This window comes from Rhinoraja longicauda, chromosome 9, assembly GCF_053455715.1.
Source record: "Rhinoraja longicauda isolate Sanriku21f chromosome 9, sRhiLon1.1, whole genome shotgun sequence".
NCBI classification, from domain to species: Eukaryota; Metazoa; Chordata; class Chondrichthyes; order Rajiformes; family Arhynchobatidae; genus Rhinoraja; species Rhinoraja longicauda.
Window position 1 is genome coordinate 69,605,907 of NC_135961.1, and position 20,732 is coordinate 69,626,638.

Here is a 20,732-nt window from a genome sequence, read left to right on the forward strand (position 1 = left end):
AGCCATGAGGCCAAGGTCAGCCCTCGTACACCGCGAGCCGACGGAGCCCGCGGCTGGGCCCTGGTCTGTGGGGCCCGTGTCTGTGGGGCCCGTGTCTGTGGGGCCGGTGTCTGTGGGGCCCGGGGTCTGTGGGGCCCTGGGTCTGTGGGGCCCTGGGTCTGTGGGGCCCTGGGTCTGTGGGGCCCTGGGTCTGTGGGGCCCTGGGTCTGTGGGGCCCTGGGTCTGTGGGGCCCTGGGTCTGTGGGGCCCTGGGTCTGTGGGGCCCTGGGTCTGTGGGGCCCTGGGTCTGTGGGGCCCTGGGTCTGTGGGGCCCTGGGTCTGTGGGGCCCTGGGTCTGTGGGGCCCTGGGTCTGTGGGGCCCTGGGTCTGTGGGGCCCTGGGTCTGTGGGGCCCTGGGTCTGTGGGGCCCTGGGTCTGTGGGGCCCTGGGTCTGTGGGGCCCTGGGTCTGTGGGCCCTGGGTCTGTGGGGCCCTGGGTCTGTGGGGCCCTGGGTCTGTGGGGCCCTGGGTCTGTGGGGCCCTGGGTCTGTGGGGCCCTGGGTCTGTGGGGCCCTGGGTCTGTGGGGCCCTGGGTCTGTGGGGCCCTGGGTCTGTGGGGCCCTGGGTCTGTGGGGCCCTGGGTCTGTGGGGCCCTGGGTCTGTGGGGCCCTGGGTCTGTGGGGCCCTGGGTCTGTGGGGCCCTGGGTCTGTGGGGCCCTGGGTCTGTGGGGCCCTGGGTCTGTGGGGCCCTGGGTCTGTGGGGCCCTGGGTCTGTGGGGCCCTGGGTCTGTGGGGCCCTGGGTCTGTGGGGCCCTGGGTCTGTGGGGCCCTGGGTCTGTGGGGCCCTGGGTCTGTGGGGCCCTGGGTCTGTGGGGCCCTGGGTCTGTGGGGCCCTGGGTCTGTGGGGCCCTGGGTCTGTGGGGCCCTGGGTCTGTGGGGCCCTGGGTCTGTGGGGCCCTGGGTCTGTGGGGCCCTGGGTCTGTGGGGCCCTGGGTCTGTGGGGCCCTGGGTCTGTGGGGCCCTGGGTCTGTGGGGCCCTGGGTCTGTGGGGCCCTGGGTCTGTGGGGCCCTGGGTCTGTGGGGCCCTGGGTCTGTGGGGCCCTGGGTCTGTGGGGCCCTGGGTCTGTGGGGCCCTGGGTCTGTGGGGCCCTGGGTCTGTGGGGCCCTGGGTCTGTGGGGCCCTGGGTCTGTGGGGCCCTGGGTCTGTGGGGCCCTGGGTCTGTGGGGCCCTGGGTCTGTGGGGCCCTGGGTCTGTGGGGCCCTGGGTCTGTGGGGCCCTGGGTCTGTGGGGCCCTGGGTCTGTGGGGCCCTGGGTCTGTGGGGCCCTGGGTCTGTGGGGCCCTGGGTCTGTGGGGGCCCTGGGTCTGTGGGGGCCCTGGGTCTGTGGGGCCCTGGGTCTGTGGGGCCCTGGGTCTGTGGGGCCCTGGGTCTGTGGGGCCCTGGGTCTGTGGGGCCCTGGGTCTGTGGGGCCCTGGGTCTGTGGGGCCCTGGGTCTGTGGGGCCCTGGGTCTGTGGGGCCCTGGGTCTGTGTCTGTGGGGCCCTGGGTCTGTGTCTGTGGGGCCCTGGGTCTGTGTCTGTGGGGCCCTGGGTCTGTGTCTGTGGGGCCCTGGGTCTGTGTCTGTGGGGCCCTGGGTCTGCCTGTCTGTGTGTGGGGCCCTGGGTCTGTGTGTGTGGGGCCCTGGGTCTGTGTGTGTGGGGCCCGTGTCTGTGGGGCCCGTGTCTGTGGGGCCCGTGTCTGTGGGGCCCGTGTCTGTGGGGCCCGTGTCTGTGGGGCCGTGTCTGTCTGTGGGGTCCGTGTCTGTCCTGTGGGGTCCGTGTCTGTCTGTGGGGTCCGTGTCTGTGGGGCCCGTGTCTGTGGGGCCCGGGTCTGTGGGGCCCGGGTCTGTGGGGCTCGTGTCTGTGGGGCCCGTGTCTGTGGGGTCTGTGTCTGTCTGTGGGGCTCTGTGTCCGTGGGGCCCTGGGTCCGTGGGGCCCTGGGTCCGTGGGGCCCTGGGTCCGTGGGGCCCTGGGTCCGTGGGGCCCTGGGTCTGTGGGGCCCTGGGTCTGTGGGGCCCTGGGTCTGTGGGGCCCTGGGTCTGTGTCTGTGGGGCCCTGGGTCTGTGTCTGTGGGGCCCTGGGTCTGTGTCTGTGGGGCCCTGGGCCCGTGTCTGTGGGGCCCGTGTCTGTGGGGCCCGTGTCTGTGGGGCCCGTGTCTGTGGGGCCCGTGTCTGTGGGGTCTGTGTCTGTCTGTGGGGCCCTGTGTCTGTCCTTGGGGCCCTGTGTCTGTCTGTGGGGCCCGTGTCTGTGGGGTCTGTGTCTGTCTGTGGGCCCTGTGTCTGTCTGTGGGCCCTGGTCTGTGGGGCCCTGTGTCTGTCTGTGGGCCCTGGTCTGTGGGGCCCTGTGTCTGTCTGTGGGCCCTGGTCTGTGGGGCCCTGTGTCTGTCTGTGGGCCCGTGTCTGTCTGGGGCCCTGTGTCTGTCTGTGGGCCCTGTGTCTGTCTGTGGGCCCTGTGTCTGTCTGTGGGCCCTGTGTCTGTCTGTGGGCCCTGTGTCTGTCTGTGGGGCCCTGTGTCTCTGTGGGCCCTGGTCTGTGGGGCCCTGTGTCTGTCTGTGGGCCCGTGTCTGTGGGGCCCGTGTCTGTGGGGTCTGTGTCTGTCTGGGCCTGTGTCTGTCTGTGGGCCCGTGTCTGTGGGGTCTGTGTCTGTCTGGGCCCTGTGTCTGTCTGTGGGCCCTGTGTCTGTCTGTGGGCCCTGGTCTGTGGGGCCCTGTGTCTCTGTGGGCCCCTGGTCTGTGGGGCCCTGTGTCTGTCTGTGGGGCCCTGTGTCTGTCTGTGGGGCCCGTGTCTCGGGCCCGTGTCTGTGGGGTCTGTGTCTGTGGGTCTGTGTCTGTGGGGTCTGTGTCTGTGGGGCCCTGTGTCTGTCTGTGGGGCCCTGTGTCTGTGGGGCCCGGGGCTGGGGCCTGGGTCGGCCCCACGGAGGTGTCTGGAGTGGACCTGACGGCGATAGTGGAGAGGTCGGTGCGGTGGTCGAGGATGAACACGTGGAAGTGAGGACGCCGCTGCCGGGGGGAAGGACAGAGGAGGAGCCGGTGGGGGGGGAACAGAGGGGCACCGACGTGGGGGACCAGCGGGGGGGGCGGAACAGAGGGGGACCGACGTGGGGGACCAGTGGGGGGGGGGGGGGGAACAGAGGGGGACCGACGTGGGGGACCAGCCGGGGGGGGGGGGGCGGGGGAACAAAGGGGGACCGACGTGGGGGACCAGCGGGGGGGGGGGGGGGAACAGAGGGGGACCGACGTGGGGGACCAGCGGGGGACGACGACCGACGTGGGGGACCAGCGGGGGGGACGACCGACGTGGGGGACCAGCGGGGGGGGGGGGGGACCGACGTGGGGGACCAGCGGGGGGGGGGGGGGGGGGGGGGGGGTGTGGAACAGAGGGGGACCGACGTGGGGGACCAGCGGGGGGGGGTGGGGGCGGGGGAACAAAGGGGGACCGACGTGGGGGACCAGCGGGGGGGGGGCGGGGGAACAAAGGGGGACCAGGTGTGGATGCCGTGTATACTTTGTAATAGCGCCCTTTCGTGGAACTATTGGCATACCTTGGGTGTACGAGCAAAGCCTTTCACTCTGACGTGTCGTGTGCAGCAATAATGTATTCATTCAGTCACCGTGTTTCTGGCACCAACTTGAGCTCGTCCAGTTCCAGTGTTGGTGAGAGCACAGAGTCCTGGCCTCTGGCACTGGCACTGGCACTGGCCCTGGCACTGGCACTGGCCCTGGCACTGGCACTGGCACTGGGCCACAGTTGCAGGGCAGTGAAAGGGGCAGAATTTATTTGAAGAGGTGGTTATGTTTCCCTAGCACTTGAAGAAAACTATACATTGACATTCCTCTTCAGCTTTATTGTATATGAACTAAATAATAATTTTGAGTGAAGTTTTGCAGTGTATTTTGTGTGGCTGTAGTTAATGTGGTTATTTTGGTTAATTATATAGTTCTGTATTAGTGAAGCAAGATATGTGATCTTTGTGTGGAATTCTTGGGATGATTTTGTGGCTCGTTTAGTTTTATAATTAATTTGCATACAGTTACTTAGTGCGATCCAGAATGTTGTTCTAAGCAATAATTATGAAATTGAAAGAAGTCATGGTCTCTCTTTTCTAGCATTTTAACTCACGGAGCTGCCAACTTGTGCTTGGAGCAGGTGCATTACAGGTCGTTGGACTGAAAACTATCACCACCAAAAACCTGGGTAACTCACACCTTTGTTGTTCTATCCACGCAACCCAGGTCGAACCGCCATGATTCAGTGAAGATAGACACACAAAGCTGGAGAAACTCAGCGGGTCAGGCAGCATCTGTGGAGAACATGGATAGGTGACATTTCACAGAGTGCTGGAGTAACTCAGCGGGTCAGGCAGCATCTGTGGAGTGAAGGAATGGGTGACGTTTTGGGTCAAGACCCTTCTTCCGACCCAAAATGTCACCCATTCCTTCTCTCCAGAGATGCTGCCTGACCCGCTGAGTTACTCCAGCATTTTGTGTCTATCTTCGGTTGATGCCAGCATCTGCAGTTCCTTCCCACACATGCCACAAATGTTTTCAAGAGAGAGTTAGATTTAGCTCTGAGGGGTAAAGGAATCAAGGGATATGGAGAGAAAGCAGGAACGGGGTACAGATTGTGGATGATCAGACATGACTCGAAGGGCCGAATGGCCAACTCCTGCACCTATTGTTCTGTGTTTCTATTATTGTGTTACGGTTTGTTACATTGCCATCAGTGATCTTGTTTCTCCTGCTTCTGAACATTAAATTCAAATTATGATTAATTCTATTAATTGTGATTAACTCCTCTATTTTTTTAATTTGGTTTATTCTGTAATGGGCTTGGAATGTTTCCCTCTTATTCCTTTGAATAATCCATTTAAAAAATATTGCTCAAAAGACTGATAAAGGGAACAGCTTTAGAAGAAGTTTCAAGAACAGAGAGGTTGAACCGAGTTAATGTGCATTTCTTGCTAATCAGATAGATGTGACTGTCACAACACGTTGTGTCGTTTCCCAGCGCACGTGGCAGATTGGTTGTGACTAGACAGTGTGGGCAGTGTGTTACTGTGCACACACAGCCTCTGTTACAACAAGTTGTGTTGTTTCCCAGTGCATGTGTCAGATTGGTTGTGACTAGACAGTGTGGGCAGTGTGTTACTGTGCACACACAGCCTCTGTTACAACAAGTTGTGTTGTTTCCCAGTGCATGTGTCAGATTGGTTGTGACTAGATGGTGTGTCACTGTGCACACACACAGCCCAGGAATGTTCTCCAGTATTTCCACTCCATGACCTTCCGTGTGGAGCTCAATCACACGTGTAAATGCCGTTCTCCACCTTTGCTTTCTGCGTTTGCAGGCTGTAAACACATTGGGATTTGTGTTCCGTAGCACACGTTCCCTTAATGTGATTGCACAGATCCTGGATCAGTCTGTAGAACCATCTCTCCAGAGATGCTGCCCGTCCCACTGAGTTACTGCAGCTTGTGTCTATGCACAGATCCGGGAGACTGATTCAGTGTTATTTGTCACTGGTAGTCACAATGTGTGTTAGAGCTAATATATAACATCATTTACTAAACTGGTGCCATGCAAAGATCAGCCAAAACCACATGGCAGGGAGGGAGGGCGTGTGATCTTTAAACCCCAATCGTGGAGCGCAAAGACTGGCTGCCGCCTTTAATAGTCGGCAAATTTCTAATGCCAAAGGTTGTGATGAATGTGAATTGGAAATGTCTGGCCCCTCTCTCTCCCTCTCTCTCCCTCTCTCTCTCTCCCTCTCCCTCTCTCTCCCTCTCTCTCCCTCTCTCTCCCTCTCTCTCCCTCTCTCTCCCCCCCTCTCTCCCCCTCTCTCCCCCTCCCCCCCTCTCTCCCCCTCTCTCCCCCTCTCCCCCTCTCTCCCTCTCCCTCCCTCCCTCTCTCTCCCCCTCCCCTTCCTCTCCCACCCCTCTCCCCCTTCCTCTCCCTCTACCCCTTCCTCTCCCTCTCGCCCCCTCTCTCCCTCTCGCCCCCTCTCTCCCTCTCGCCCCCTCTCTCCCTCTCGCCCCCTCTCTCTCTCTCTCGCTCCCCCTCTCTCTCGCCCCCCCTCTCTCTCTCGCCCCCCCTCTCTCTCTCGCCCCCCTCTCTCTCTCGCCCCCCCTCTCTCTCGCCCCCCCTCTCTCTCGCCCCCCCTCTCTCTCGCCCCCCTCTCTCTCTCGCCCCCCCTCTCTCGCCCCCCCTCTCTCGCCCCCCACTCTCTCTCCCCCCTCTCTCTCTCCCCCCTCTCTCTCGCCCCCCTCTCTCTCGCCCCCCTCTCTCTCCCCCCCCCCTCTCTCTCCCCTCCCCCTCTCTCTCCCCTCCCCCTCTACTCCCCTCCCCCTCTCCTCCCCTCTCTCTCCTCCCCCCCTCTCTCCTCCCCCCCTCTCTCCTCGTGGCTGTTTCTGTTGTTTGGGGGCTACACGCTGAGGTACAGCTTGCTGTGGGCGTGTCGGGGGCTACACACTGAGGTACAGCTTGCTGTGCGTGGCTGTGTCGTGTCGGGGGCTTGTGTTAACCTGGCGTTGCCCTGTGTTCTGCCCACAGCCCTGGCCTCTCGCTGTCTGCAGCTGTGGGCGTGTCGTGTCGTGTCGGGGGCTTGTGTTAACCTGGCGTTGCCCTGTGTTCTGCCCACAGCCCTGGCCTCTCGCTGTCTGCAGCTGATTGTATACTACATCCCCATCATCAGGGCACACTTCGAGGCTCGCCTGCAGCCCAAGCAGTACAACATGCTCAGACACTTTGAACACATCACCAAGGTACATACATCCCTCAGCAGCTTCTCACCCTGACCCTCTGCAGCCTGTCTCACACAAGTATCGTGACAGTCAGCCCTAGCACACACGGTCTCATCACAACCTCCTCCTAGTGTTCATTTGCCAAAGACACAAACCTGTTTGAGGTGTGCTGAGAGATGGTCACTTTAAGTGGTAATTCCATGTAGGATGTTTAAACTTTCTGTCTCCACTTGGTGACAACTCTTCCTGAATGCCTGTCTTACCTTTGGCTTCCACTCAACCACATCCTTGACTTCTGCTTCCACGCCTAACATCAATTTTAAATGGTGGCAGCAGCCCTTACCAAACCGGTTCTAGATTACCGAGCCGGCAGGAGCCCTGTACAAAGCCAGTTCTAGATTACCGAGCTGGTTTTAGAAACATAGAAACATAGAAAATAGGTGCAGGAGTAGGCCATTCGGCCCTTCGAGCCAGCACCGCCATTCAATAAGATCATGGCTGATCATCCAAAATCAGTACCCCATTACGGCTTTTTCCCCATATCCCTTGATTCCCTTAGCCCTCAGAGCTAAATCTAACTCTCACTTGAAAACTTCTGTAAATGCCTATTTATCCATCTGTCTATATGTCTCTTAAACATGTTGACTGTATCCAATTCTACCACCTTCTCTGTCATATGATTCAGATATCAACCAATCCCTGTGTAAAAAAATGCCCCTCCCATTCCCTTTAAAACTCCTTGTGTTTTACCTCAACCCTATCGCCTCACGTTTTTGAAAAACTGACCATGAGAAAACAATATTGGTTATTTATCGTAACCTCATATACTACCAACAGGTCGTTTCTCAGTTTCCTTCAATGCAAGGAAAACAAGAAAATCTTTTTCAAGAAAATCTTTCAACAAGAAAATCAGTTTCTCCCCATTGCTAAAGTCCTCCAGTTCAAGCAATATTCTGCTGAAGGTAGACACAAAATGCTGGAGTAAATCAGCGGGACAGGCAGGATCTCTGGAGAGAAGAAATGGGTGACATTCTGGTTGAGAACCTTCTTCATACTGATCTGAAGAAGGGTCTCGACCCAAAATGGCACCCATTTCTTCTCTCCAGAGATGCTGCCTGTCCCGCTGAGTTACTCCACCATTTTGTGTCTACCTTTGATTTAAACCAGCATCTGCAGTACTTTCCTAAACATTCTGCTGAATCTCCTTTGCACTCTCTCCAGCAAAACCACATCCTTCCTACAATCTGGTGCCGTTTACTGTTCAGCCAAAATGCAACACTGTGCAGTTGTGTGATTAAGTTCCATCTGCCATTCCTTGGGCCTCTGTCCCAGCTGATTTAGATCCCCTGATTTTCCAAGCTCCCCTCTTGTCTCATCTCATTTGTACCAATATTCATATGTTTGAGTTACTTCTGTGCCACTGTGTTAAGGTCCTTTCCTGCACCACCTCACACTAACCCAATGCCATCCCTTGTATCTTGTGGCACATTTTGTTGATCTATGAACTGTCCTAGAATTATCCATTACATGACAACTTGCAGTCAGAAGTAGATGAAGGTTCTGCCATTTGTTACCCCACCTGGGCAACACACTGCTTTGCAAAACTACTGTTGATTTGCGACTATTTTAGAACTTTTATCTAAATACATTGCAGATAATATTAAGTACACGAAAACTTCAGTGAGGTTGGATTTGGAGTGGAGTGAGCGGTTTTGGATGTTAAGGCAGGAGAGAAGTTGTGGCACCGGTTCACAAAATAAACGTAATCCCCCTTGAAATGAAGCTAGGAGTTCACTCAGTTACAAAGACATATAACGGACAACAAAGAAATGGCCATTGGCAAAGGCATTGAAAGAAATGGCCATTGGCAAAGGCATTGAAAGAAGCTGTGGCCATTGGCAAAGGCATTGAAAGAAGCTGTGGCCATTGGCAAAGGCATTGAAAGAAGCTGTGGCCATTGGCAAAGGCATTGAAAGAAGCTGTGGCCATTGGCAAAGGCATTGAAAGAAGCTGTGGCCATTGGCAAAGGCATTGAAAGAAGCTGTGGCCATTGGCAAAGGCATTGAAAGAAGCTGTGGCCATTGGCAAAGGCATTGAAAGAAGCTGTGGCCATTGGCAAAGGCATTGAAAGAAGCTGTGGCCATTGGGGAAACAGAGCAAAGAATCATCTTTCCTTTAGTTCAGTAGAAACTGCCCACCACACTGTGCTGCTTGTGATGGGGGTAGTTAGGTCAAAACTGCCCGCCACACTGTGCTGCTTGTGATGGGGATAGTTCAGTATAAACTGCCCGCCACACTGTGCTGCTTGTGATGGGGGATAGTTCAGTATAAACTGCCCGCCACACTGTGCTGCTTGTGATGGGGGATAGTTCAGTATAAACTGCCCGCCACACTGTGCTGCTTGTGATGGGGGATGGAGGCACTAACTAGCGCTGAGCTGTCTGATACACGTTTATACTGCTGCAGCCGTCTGTGACAGAGGTGTGTCACGTGAAGAGCTAATGTCCTTCAATCCCCTGCATCTCCACTTTTATCTCTGCTCTTTCTCTTTTCTGAGCTTTCAAAGGAAGTACATACTGGAAACTTTATTCACAAAATGCTGGAGTAACTCAGCAGGTCAGGCAGCATCTCGGGAGAGAAGGAATGGGTGACGTTTTGGGTCGAGACCCTTCAGTCTGAAGAAGGGTCTCGACCCGAAACGTCACCCATTCCTTCTCTCCCGAGATGCTGCCTGACCTGCTGAGTTACTCCAGCATTTTGTGAATAAATCGATTTGTACCAGCATCTGCAGTTATTTTCTTATACATACTGGAAACTTGCTCACTGAAAACCAACAGGTTAAACTTCAGCCACATTCAATGGCCTAAACCCAGCCTAGAATTGTAGTCTGACATCGCGATGTCGATCTGAATATCTGCATCCATTGACGATTCATGTGTATTTGGTATTTTGAACGCCATGTAACTTTGTTTGTGTTTGTGAAGGATTATAATGATCACATTGCTGAGATTTTGGCAAAGCTTGTCGCGATTATGGATGGACTCTGTGACAAAACGCTGTCAAAGGTAAAACCATACTTTTAGTTTCTCTGCCTATATTTAGGTCTTTAGAGAAATCAGTATGTGCTTCTTTAGCTGAGACAAGAATGGGTTATCAGTGAAAACATGGTCACACAAAGGTAATGATTTACTCCCTGGCTGGCTGCTGAAAGCTGGCAGTACATGTGAGCCAACGAGCCTTGATGCAATCATGGTTATGTGTTGGATGAAGAACACTAGGTTCTGAGAAGCAGGTAGCAAGTATTCACATAGTTCCCTGGCATATTGGCCCACACCTTCCATCCCCCCCCCCCGGAATGTCATGTACCTGGGAATAATCATCCCATACCTGCCCCCCCCCCTGTAATGTCATGTACCTGGGAATAATCATCCCATACCTGCCCCCCCCCCCCCCAGTAATGTCAGAGGGAACAAAGCTCCAGGTCTATTCTTGTGTTGGCAGAAAGTATCAGCAGCGAAGGGCCTGAGAATACATTGTCAGGGAAAGAAGTGGTTGTGAGAGGGAGAGCAGGAAGATCACATTGAGCAGGACTTCTTAATGACAGTGGAGTGCAGACCAGCGACATGTAGAAAGCCAGAGTTGGCAGGATCTCAGTGCCCCGTTACTGATGAGGAGGGAACATGTGCTGTGGAGGGGGGTGGTGGTGTTGGTGATGATAACCTGCCAGTCAGGGAGAAGAGTGGTGAGCTGAAACCCAGAGTTAAATGGCCTTCGGCAAGTGAAAGGAAGAATGGCAAACTGTCCATGGAGATTTGGTGAAGGTGCTAGAGTCTGACAGAGCAAAACAAGTTAGGTAAGATGGGAGATATTTATCAATATGGTGAGGACAGGTCTGGTGTTATTGAGAAAGAGAAGGTGCAGGCTGTACAGGTGGTTAGATCGAGACAAGGGAGAGAAATCAAGAGACTAGTGAAGGAGAGGAGACCGTTGAGAAAGCAATGGAGAAAGTCTACAGTTGATGAGAGAGAGAGAGGTGCAGATAGATTATGAGGAAAGCTTGTTCGCAGGGAATAATCACTAGTTTGAGGTGTGATAGTGTGATGGTCAGTTAGTCAGCAGATAGTGGATTTTATAGAACTGACGGTGCCTTGGGAGAACTTAGTGATGAGGCTTATGAAAGGAAAAGGCTCAGATATGTAGAGTTGGCAGCAGAGGTTGGAGAGATGGAGTACGTCCGGTGGAGGAGGGTAGTAGAGGTTTCGTAGCAAGATCAACCACGTCACTATTTGGACAGCTAGGACTGGGGACAGAGTTGGCTTCAGGCTGTAAAGCAGATGTCACAGGTAGCAGAGCAAGGCAGTAGGTGGATTTGGTGGGGAAGGAATAGTGTCAGTTGGGGGCAGAAAGGAAACGTATGACTTGCAGTCTGTATTTCTTTGTAATTGTGGGTTGTGCGAGTGTATCCCGGGTGAGATTTGTGGTGTTCCGAGCTTAATGATGGGCTAGGATTAGTGGAAGGTAGGAGCCAGGTGTTTAGCATTTGTTAGAGTGAGTTATTGGTCTGTAGTCCCCTCTATTTAGTAGATACCTGCTGCATGGGTGGTGAGAGCAGGTATCGGAGTTGTCCTGGCATTCCACAACCAACTGTTGAGCCTTCCCGAGATGTCGTGGGCCTAACTCAACAAAACACCAGTGAAGGCAGGTGCCCATTGATAACGCCAGAGATATACTTGCATCTACACGCTTAGGGGGTTTTAAGAGCTAATTGATATGTAGGTGGCTGTTTTTTTTTTTGCATATGGAGTCGTTTATTGTAAGTTGGTGTCTTTAGTTAGATAATACTTTGGCTTTGGGCTCAGTTTTCTTAGTTGAGTGCTTATCCTGGAGTTACAGCACAAGTACTTTGTGTTTTAATTGTAATTTGTACTGGAAATAGTCCTTTCCAGACCTGCTCCCCCATAATATCACGTTCCTGGGAGTAATCATTCCATATCTGCCCATTCCACCCTCTGCCTCCCTGTAATGTAGCGTACCTGGAAACAATCGGTCCATATCTTCCCCCAACCCTCCTGTAATGTAGTGTACCTGGATATAATTGCTCCATATCTTCCCCCAACCCTCCTGTAATGTAATGTACCTGGATATAATCGCTCCATATCTTCCCCCAACCCTCCTGTAATGTAGTGTACCTGGATATAATTGCTCCATATCTTCCCCCAACCCTCCTGTAATGTAATGTACCTGGAAACAATCGCTCCATATCTTCCCCCAACCCTCCTGTAATATAGTGTACCTGGATATAATCGCTCCATATCTTCCCCCAACCCTCCTGTAATGTAGTGTACCTAATTGAGTCAGAGAGTGATACCGTGTGGAAACAGCTACATAAGGGTCAGTGGGTGTCTGTGTAAGTAGATAAAGGATGTTTTGATGTCCTCTGAGTGTGGGAGTTCTGGAAAGCCTTGGCCATCCTTTGTTGGAGCCAGTGGTGACTGAATGATGGCAGACACACCTGCAAGAAGGGGCTGAACGAACTCACAGGTAAATGAGTGAAGGCAGAACAGTGAGTGTCAGTCACAAGTGGGTGAGGAGAGGAGAGTCGGGGCAATTGGGGTCAAACACTGCGGTTTAGATGGGAACGACAGAATGAGAATGGAGAGAGGTTCTGTGATGTTGTGAGACTTGGAACCATGAGAATGTTCCACTGGTCCAATATGCAGTGGTAGTTCAGCAACTCTGTGTGATGTATCTGCCAGAGGATGTTCCACTGGTCCACTGTGCAGTGGTAGTTCAGCAACTCTGTGTGATGTATCTGCCAGAGGATGTTCCACTGGTTCAATGTGCAGTGGTAGTTCAGCAACTCTGTGTGATGTATCTGCCAGAGGATGTTCCACTGGTTCAATGTGCAGTGGTAGTTCAGCAACTCTGTGTGATGTATCTGCCAGAGGATGTTCCACTGGTTCAATGTGCAGTGGTAGTTCAGCAACTCTGTGTGATGCAGTCTGCCAGAGGATGTTCCACTGGTTCAATGTGCAGTGGTAGTTCAGCAACTCTGTGTGATGCAGTCTGCCAGAGGATGTTCCACTGGTTCAATGTGCAGTGGTAGTTCAGCAACTCTGTGTGATGCAGTCTGCCAGAGGATGTTCCACTGGTTCAATGTGCAGTGGTAGTTCAGCAACGCTGTGTGATGTATCTGCCAGAGGATGTTCCACTGGTTCAATGTGCAGTGGTAGTTCAGCAACTCTGTGTGATGTATCAGCCAGAGGATGTTCAAACTGCAGTGGGAATAATTTGTGTCACCAGTAAGGACTCGATCCATTTATTTAAAGAGCAAAATGTTTTATCCGGACTGCAAGTGTGATGACTACAGGATATATAGTACGATGATCCTGTAATAATTGGCATAATTTCAGCCCAGACTTTAAAATGCCGCTGCTGATTTGATGCTCAGGGTTCTCTGTGGAGCAACTGCAAGCTCCCATTTAACTGCGTGCACGTCTGCTTTTATCTTGTCTGCAGTATGAAGTGAAAGCACCAGTCCCTTCCACCTGCTTCCGAAACATCTGTAAACAGATCTCTAAAATGCATGAAGCTATATATGACCTCTTACCTGCAGAGCAAACACAGGTGGGTGGTATCTTTAAACATTGCATCTGCTTTAAATTGGGAAAATTACAATTGAAGCCGCCAATAACATCAGTATTACCTTTCTGGGGAAGTGAGTGCTGAAGGCAGCAGCAGGGTGACACAGCGTTAGAGTTGCTGCCTCACAGCACCAGTGACCTGGGCTCCATCCTGACTACGGGTGCTGTCTGCACGGTGTTTGTACCTTCTCCCCGTGACCTCCGGGTGCTCCGGTTTCCTCCACACTCCACAGATGTACAGGTTTGTAGGTTAAATGGCTTTGGTAAATTTGTGACTTGTCCCTGGTGTGTGTAGGATAGTGTTAGTGTGTGTGGGGACCACTGGTCGGTGCCGACTCAGTGGGCCAAAGAGCCTGTTTCTGCTCTGTATCGCTAAAGTGTCGGCCTTGCTGCCTGATGAACAGATGCTATCCTCATTCCATAGTACAGTGCACGCTAAAGCAAGGCTGCTGATGCTGCTGGAAGTGGTGGAGCTGTGGTGATGTACACTGGCCCAGTACACTGGCTGGCACGCACAGACACAGGCTGAACCACCTTCACCTGCTGGCAAGAGACCCTTCTCGGACAGGCAGGCAGATCTGGGACAGGGAGAGGAGGTCAACTAAACCTCTACCATCTGTCCATGGATTGAAGCAGGAAGATTCCAAACCTGAGCATTGTAGGCTGTGATTTTGGCCATGCTTATATATGTACTGGACACACCAGGTCATTCTGCTGGGTCAAGCAGCATGGCGATCGGGTTCCAGAGACGGCTAATGGGAACTGTTCTGGCAACAGTCGATGCTGCCTGACCTGATGAGTTACTCCAGCATTTTGTGTCCTTCTGGTAACTAGCATCCATCGCCTTCTGGGGATGATGTGGAGGAGATGGTTCTGGTGTGTGCTGATGAACACAACACATTACACCTCTCAGCATGGGCATAGATATCGTGTATATCAAATTAAACACGAGATGGGTTTGTATTAATATTGGATGGAATTAAACAGAGATGATGTTCTATATTGACCTAAATAAGAGTACATTTGGGCTCTGATAAAATTCAAAATATTATATATGTTACAATATATTAAGTATTTATGGTAATACCAGACTCATTCAGGAAATGGGAAAAGATAGTTTCAGATTCCCAATGTAACGCTGTGATTTGTGTACTTGATTTAATTTTTATTTCATGTATTTGTGGAAGAGAAATTTGAGTGGGGGGGGGGGATGGGACAAGGGCACAAATTAACATTATCATGTGAAACTATTTCTCTTTTTGGACTTTTAGATGTTGTTCTTGAGAATCAATTCAAGTTTCAAGGTTCACTTGAAGAGACAACTCATGCGTTTAAACGTGGTGAATGACGGAGGACCTCTACATGGGTTGGTACATTCTCAGCAGCTTCCTCTGGATGTGTGCAGCTTGCTTCATAAACCTGTGCAGCAGCACGAGTGGCATTCCATCTAAATATCCACAATATATTGAAGAGTTGTAATTGTGTAGTTTGAATAATACTGCTGGAAACAGTTAATGTCAGCACCTGATTTTACTGGACTAATTTTCCAACAAATGTTTGTATTGTGTAGGTCAAGGTGTAATTGTAAAATCTCCACTCATTTATTTTGAAAAAACATTCAAAAAGTGTTTAAAGCATTAAGAACCAGCATAATGTGTAGCATTGTTCTTGAATTCATTTGAATGCAATTAGTGGAACTGTCCTGAACGTTTGAAGCCCAGGGAACCTTGACTATGTTTTATTTCAGCCGATGAATATCACTGATTGCAGTAATATTCTTTTAGAATGCTGCCCCCGGTTATTGAATGCGTGCAAGATTGCTTTGCAAACATCCGTACGAGCAGGCAGAATCGCCAGCCCTGGTTTCCGCTCTTTCCTCATGGATTTAGCAATTGAATGGTAGAGTGCTTGTTTAAAGGCACACAACAGTGCAGCAGGTGGACCTGCTGCCCCACAGCACCAGAGACCCAGATTGGATTCTGACTTTGGGTGCTGTAGGTGTGGAGTTTTCACGTTCTCCCTGTGAACATGTGGGTTTCCTCCGGGTGCTCCGGTCTCTTCCCACATCTCAAAGACGTGCGGACTTGTGGGTGAATTGGCCTCTGTAAATTGTCTGCATGTGTGCGGAGTGGATGAGAAAGTGGGATAACACAACTAGTGTGGAAGATTACTCGGTGATCCGTGCGGACTTGGTGGGCCGAAGTGCCTGTTTCCTAAACTAAGCTAAATCTATTTCACCTGCAGGCTTGTTGCATCAGACCTAGCTTTCTACACTGGAAATATTCAAGCATTAAAGGGCCTGGAGAGCTTGGACATTAACATGGCAGAAATATGGGAGCAGAGAAGGTGACATTCTGCAGAACACTCTCTGCATGCCGAGATGTTTTTGATGATCCTCGACCTTCACTGCCCTAAGCATCAAAGATGAATGACAGGCCTCCCTCCACTGGAGCTCACAACATCTCAAACCAAAACGAGGCGTCATTTGGAGAAAATGTCCTCCCGGGGGCAACGGTTCAGCTGAGTGTTCTTTGTTTTTAAAACCTTTCAAACTAGGTTCAAACGTGTGTGGACCAAAATGAGTACTGTACGTGAGCTGGAAGACTATGTAGCACTAAATGATGCTTTGCATCTGATTATTTGTATGTTAAACCTCGTGCAATTATAATACTATTTTAAAAAAAGTTAATGATGGCACAGTTTATAAAATATCTTTTAAAGTTGTAAATTCATGCCACATTAATAATTCAACAATGGTTTTGTTTATCCATGGGGGTGGGGAACTATTAATAATCTAGGAACTTTATTTTTTTACAGACCTTTCTATGAATTTTAAAGAAAAATCTTTTGGAGTGGCGTTGCATATCAGATATACATTTTCCCATAGCCCAGTTTGTTGTTCAAGCAAAGCTTTAAAATCCAAGTATTTCAGTTAGTTCTGGTTGTGCCCTCTGCCTTCTACAGTTGGTAAACAATAGAAGGCATCAGCAGTATATTTATAATAAGGCAGCAGCTTAACTTGTTTTGCATAATTGCAGATTCCAGTTATATTTATAAAAATACACGCTTAGGAAAGCACTTCTGTGCTTAAAATGTCTCACTTGGTTTTCAATGGAAATACTTTGGATTTGAGTTTTTTCCCCAATCTGTACCTATAATTGAAGTGGTGATAGATCTGAGGTTATTTTTCATCATCTCGTGGTTTTGTGCCATCCGTAAACAGAGCTAATGGTGGCTATCCACATTAGTCAAGTGCCTAAGTTTATTTCTCATGCAGTGTGTAAAGAAGGTTGCGATGCCCATGTGGACTGTGCCTGAACCCACTCTGGTGGCACTAAACAGCAACTTGCCTCCCTTTGTGCTGCTACATTAATTTAAAACTGAGCTTTCTGAGGATTGATGATATCTAATAGTAATCTCTCCAATCCTTGTGTTTTTAAATTGAAATCTCAAATAAAAGTTACATGGAAGTGATTTCGTTTTATTATTTATAGTTTGTAAGAATTGCTGGACTTTCATAGACGTCTGCTCTGGTTAGAGAATTATTTGAACAGTATTTACTTTGCTAATCCATAGATTGCTTTGTACACGAAGCTGCCGACTGATCTCTTCAGTCCACCCGTCTGCTTGTCTAAGCAGTAATGGTGTTACAGTTGGTGGAATCTCTGGGCAGGTGAGGATCCTCCTGTTCACTGATCTATCTGTGTAATATGACCATGGATAGGGGCAGGCTGTGAGCAGATTTGTTCATTATTTAAATCTGCTCATTTTCCACTTTATAAACTCAACTGACTGCTGATTTAAACAGGTTGTTTAAAGTGTAGACTTTTACTTGGAAGGAGAGGAAAGCCTTGCAAGTGCTGACTTTGTCTCTGGTTTGTGCTCACCCTGTTGTAAGAGGATAGGGTTGATTCTATCGTGGCTGGTTGCTAACACGCTAGGATACATGTTCCTCATCCTCCTGTTTCAGACTCTACAGAAATACTCTAAAACAAGACTCTGTCTTGCATTCTAACCATTTTTTTAAATCCTAAAACGGCAACATCCCTCTCACAAAAACCTGGGCTCGATCCCAGCAGCCCCTGGGGCCTGAACCTGGGCTGGATCCCAGCAGCCCCTGGGGCCTGAACCTGGGCTGGATCCCAGCAGCCCCTGGGGCCTGAACTACCCGAATGCTCTGAGACCCAATGCCATTTTCTTCTTGATCTGCCCAGGCATATTACTATATCCCACGCTAATCTCACTGCCCTCCCTGCTGAATATCAATGCATTAGTACCTTGCCTACATCTGGGTCCCAAGCAAATTCCTACCTTGTTTTTACTGTGTATATAAAATTATGAATAAAATGCCTCAGGATTTTCTTAAATCTGACTTGCCAGTGATGTTTCATGGCCTCCTCTGGCCTTGCTAATTCCTTGTGTTCTTTCCTGCTTGCTTTATTTTCCTGAAAGATCCTGTATGATTTCATCCTCCTAAACTTTACAATCAAGCTTACAACCAAAGATACTAGAGGAGCAAGATGAACCACTCCGTTGAAATCGCCTATACTGTTGGCTATACTATACTGGCAAAGGAGCGCAACGTCCACCATTTTAGTAAGCAAAGCCCGCCGTCCATTATGCCTCTCGTAGTGTATGAGTGTTTTAGGGGAACAGTATGTGTGATGATACCATTAAAATGCAGAATATATCTCATCTGTCAATTCACAGATTTTTGTTATTTCTATTTTTAAATGTTTCTGCAGGTTTCTGCTTACTAAAATGGTGCCATGTCATACTATGGTCGTTAGGGTCGAGTGGTGTATCTTGTTCCTCTAGTATCTTTGCTTACAACCCAGCATATTGCATGTTGAATTCTCTAATTTGAAGTAACTTCTGCCTCCACTCCCCTCCCCCATTACCCGTGTCATTTAACCAGTTCCACAATTCACCGTATTTTATCCCTCTTGAGATCACATCTTCCCGAGCCAACAATAACTTGTTGCAGACCCTGATTGTCCAGGCCTTTACTCACCTCCAGCTTTCCACCTCACCCCTACTTTCCATCTGAAGAAAAGTCCTGTCCAAAAACATCACCTATCCTTTTTCTCCAGTGATGCTGCCTGACCTGCTGAGTTACTCCAGTACTTTGTGTTTATCTTCAGTCTGGCCCCTCTTAGTTGAACTATCTGCAATCTGTTTCAAGAAAACTTCTTGGTACATCTAACAAATTGTCCTGCATTATTTTTGACTGTTGCTACTTTGTTGGATTCTCCCTCCTGGCCACCACGGTCGGTGGCTTTAGGTTGTGCGGCTGGCAGTCCCTCGCTGTACTCACGTACCGACCGCCAGCAGGTTTAAACTCACTGGGGTGAGCTGAATCTTTCCAAATGCTCTCCCACTTTCTCCCTCCTCTCAGCCTGTTCTCGTGGGAAGACAGGTGCCCGCATCATCACTTAGTTGTTTAACATTTCAATTTTCCAATATGCTCTTAAACTGCACACAAATGAATTTTCAAAATGCACCTTATTATTGTTACCAAACTGTAAAGCTAGCACAAGCTTTAAATGAAAAACGTGGCTCCAGTAGTTAGTGGGTTTTTATTATAATTTATGTCCTTTTTCCAAGTGAAGGTTTTAGAGGAAAAGGTAACAATTTAATGTAAATTCTTTAAATAGTATCAAGCTTCCAGTTACGCATTTTTAAAACCCAATTCAGTAACGGGCAGTTTATAACAGTAGGCAATTTTGAAAGGAGCTGCCAGGCAGGACTAAATGTTCACACTCAAAGCTGGGACACTCTCACCAGATTACTGCACACAACTCTGGCATTACTGTGACTAAACACATGATGAAATAAGTTCCACAGTTTATGTCTTCCATTCACGATCATCTTCCTAGTGATCCAGGATTCTCAGATTGCCTGAAACAATCTTATTTTCCAAAATGGCACCCGGTGGGATGTCAATCCTGTCTCCATGATTCGCGATAATTATAACTGTTCCCTGAAAAACAAAACCTGCTGTTGAGGTACAGGCAGATGTATTGTTTAAACTGCATCCTTGATTAGATCATCTATACCTTTTTGAAACATTTTATTATTTACTGAGTACCAAATACTATTTTCTGAACCGAAGATCGACATAAAATGCTGGAGTAACTCAGCGGGACAGGCAGCATCTCTGGACAGATGGATTGGATGACATTTCAGTTGAGACCCTTTTTCAGACCCAGAAGTCTGAAGAAGGGTCTCGACCTGAAACGTCACCCATTCCTTCTCTCCAGAGATGCCTGTCCCGCTGAGTTACTCCAGAATTTTGCCTATCTTTGGTGTAAACTAGCATCTGCAGTTTTGGTCTCCTAATTTGAGGAAGGACATTCTTGCTATTGAGGGAGTGCAGCGTAGGTTCACCAGGTTAATTCCCGGGATGGTGGGACTGACAAATGATGAAAGAATGGGTCGACTGGTCTTGTATTCACTGGAATTTAGAAGGATGAGAGGGGATCTTATAGAAACACACAAACTTCTTAAGGGATTGGACAGGCTAGATGCAGGAAAAATCTTCTATGTTGGAGGAGTCAAGAACCAGGGGGTCATAGTTTAAGAATAAGGGGTCGGCCATTTAGGACTGAGATGAGGAAAAACCTTTTCAACCAGAGAGTTGTGAATCTGTGGAATTTTCTGCCACAGAAGGCAGTGGAGGCCAATTCACTAGATGTATTCAAGAGAGAGTTAGAGCTCTTAGGGCTAATGGAATCAAGGGATTTGGGGAGAAAGCAGGAACGTGGCATTGATTTAGGATGATCAGCCATGGCGGCACGGTAGCGCAACGGTAGAGTTGCTGCTTTACAGCGAATGCAGCGCCGGAGACAGGTTCGATCCTGACTACGGGTGCTGTACTGTAAGGAGTTTGTACGTTCTCCCCGTGACTTGCGTGGGTTTTCTCCGAGATCTTCGGTTTCCTCCCACACTCCAAAGACGTACAGGTATGTAGGTTAATTGACTGGGTAAATGTAAAAAAAGTGTCCCTAGTGTGTGTAGGATAGTGTTAATGTGCGGGGATCGCTGGGCGGCGCGGACTTGGTGGGCCGAAAAGGCCTGTTTCCGCGCTGTACCTGAAATAATATGAATGGCGGTGCTGGCTCGAAGGGCCAAATGGCCTACTGCATCTATTTTCTGTTGCCTACACTGTTTTCTGTTACGAACTTGTCTAATGAACAATGGGGGCATGTCTTATAACAAGCAGAGGCCATTGGGTGCAAGCTGGGCCCAGGGGAGCAACATATTGATCCCATTCTCCTCGTCACAATCCCATCTCCTTTGACTCCTCCCACTTCCTCCAAACCAGAGGCGTA

At 50.2% G+C, this 20,732-nt stretch overlaps 2 protein-coding genes across 5 annotated transcripts in view; one reads left to right on the top strand and one right to left on the bottom strand.

The window, feature by feature from the left end:
* The window catches only part of vps54 (VPS54 subunit of GARP complex), an 87,174-nt gene extending 70,283 nt beyond the window's left edge, over positions 1 to 16,891 (top strand). For 2 of the 3 annotated variants that reach the window (XM_078405694.1, XM_078405695.1), the window contains exons 18-23: positions 4,121 to 4,208; positions 6,564 to 6,775; positions 9,739 to 9,819; positions 13,274 to 13,381; positions 14,670 to 14,764; positions 15,643 to 16,891. In XM_078405694.1, the coding sequence (XP_078261820.1) occupies positions 4,121 to 4,208; positions 6,564 to 6,775; positions 9,739 to 9,819; positions 13,274 to 13,381; positions 14,670 to 14,764; positions 15,643 to 15,748 (690 nt within the window). In that variant the 3' untranslated portion in view covers positions 15,749 to 16,891. The remainder of the gene's footprint in view (positions 1 to 4,120; positions 4,209 to 6,563; positions 6,776 to 9,738; positions 9,820 to 13,273; positions 13,382 to 14,669; positions 14,765 to 15,642) is intronic. The other variant, XM_078405696.1, reaches the window with a different exon arrangement.
* Positions 16,892 to 18,958: 2,067 nt separating this feature from the next.
* ugp2b (UDP-glucose pyrophosphorylase 2b) overlaps positions 18,959 to 20,732 on the bottom strand; it is a 35,992-nt gene continuing 34,218 nt past the window's right edge. For both annotated transcript variants that reach the window (XM_078405703.1, XM_078405702.1), the window contains one exon: positions 18,959 to 19,381. In XM_078405703.1, the coding sequence (XP_078261829.1) occupies positions 19,274 to 19,381 (108 nt within the window). In that variant the 3' untranslated portion in view covers positions 18,959 to 19,273. The remainder of the gene's footprint in view (positions 19,382 to 20,732) is intronic.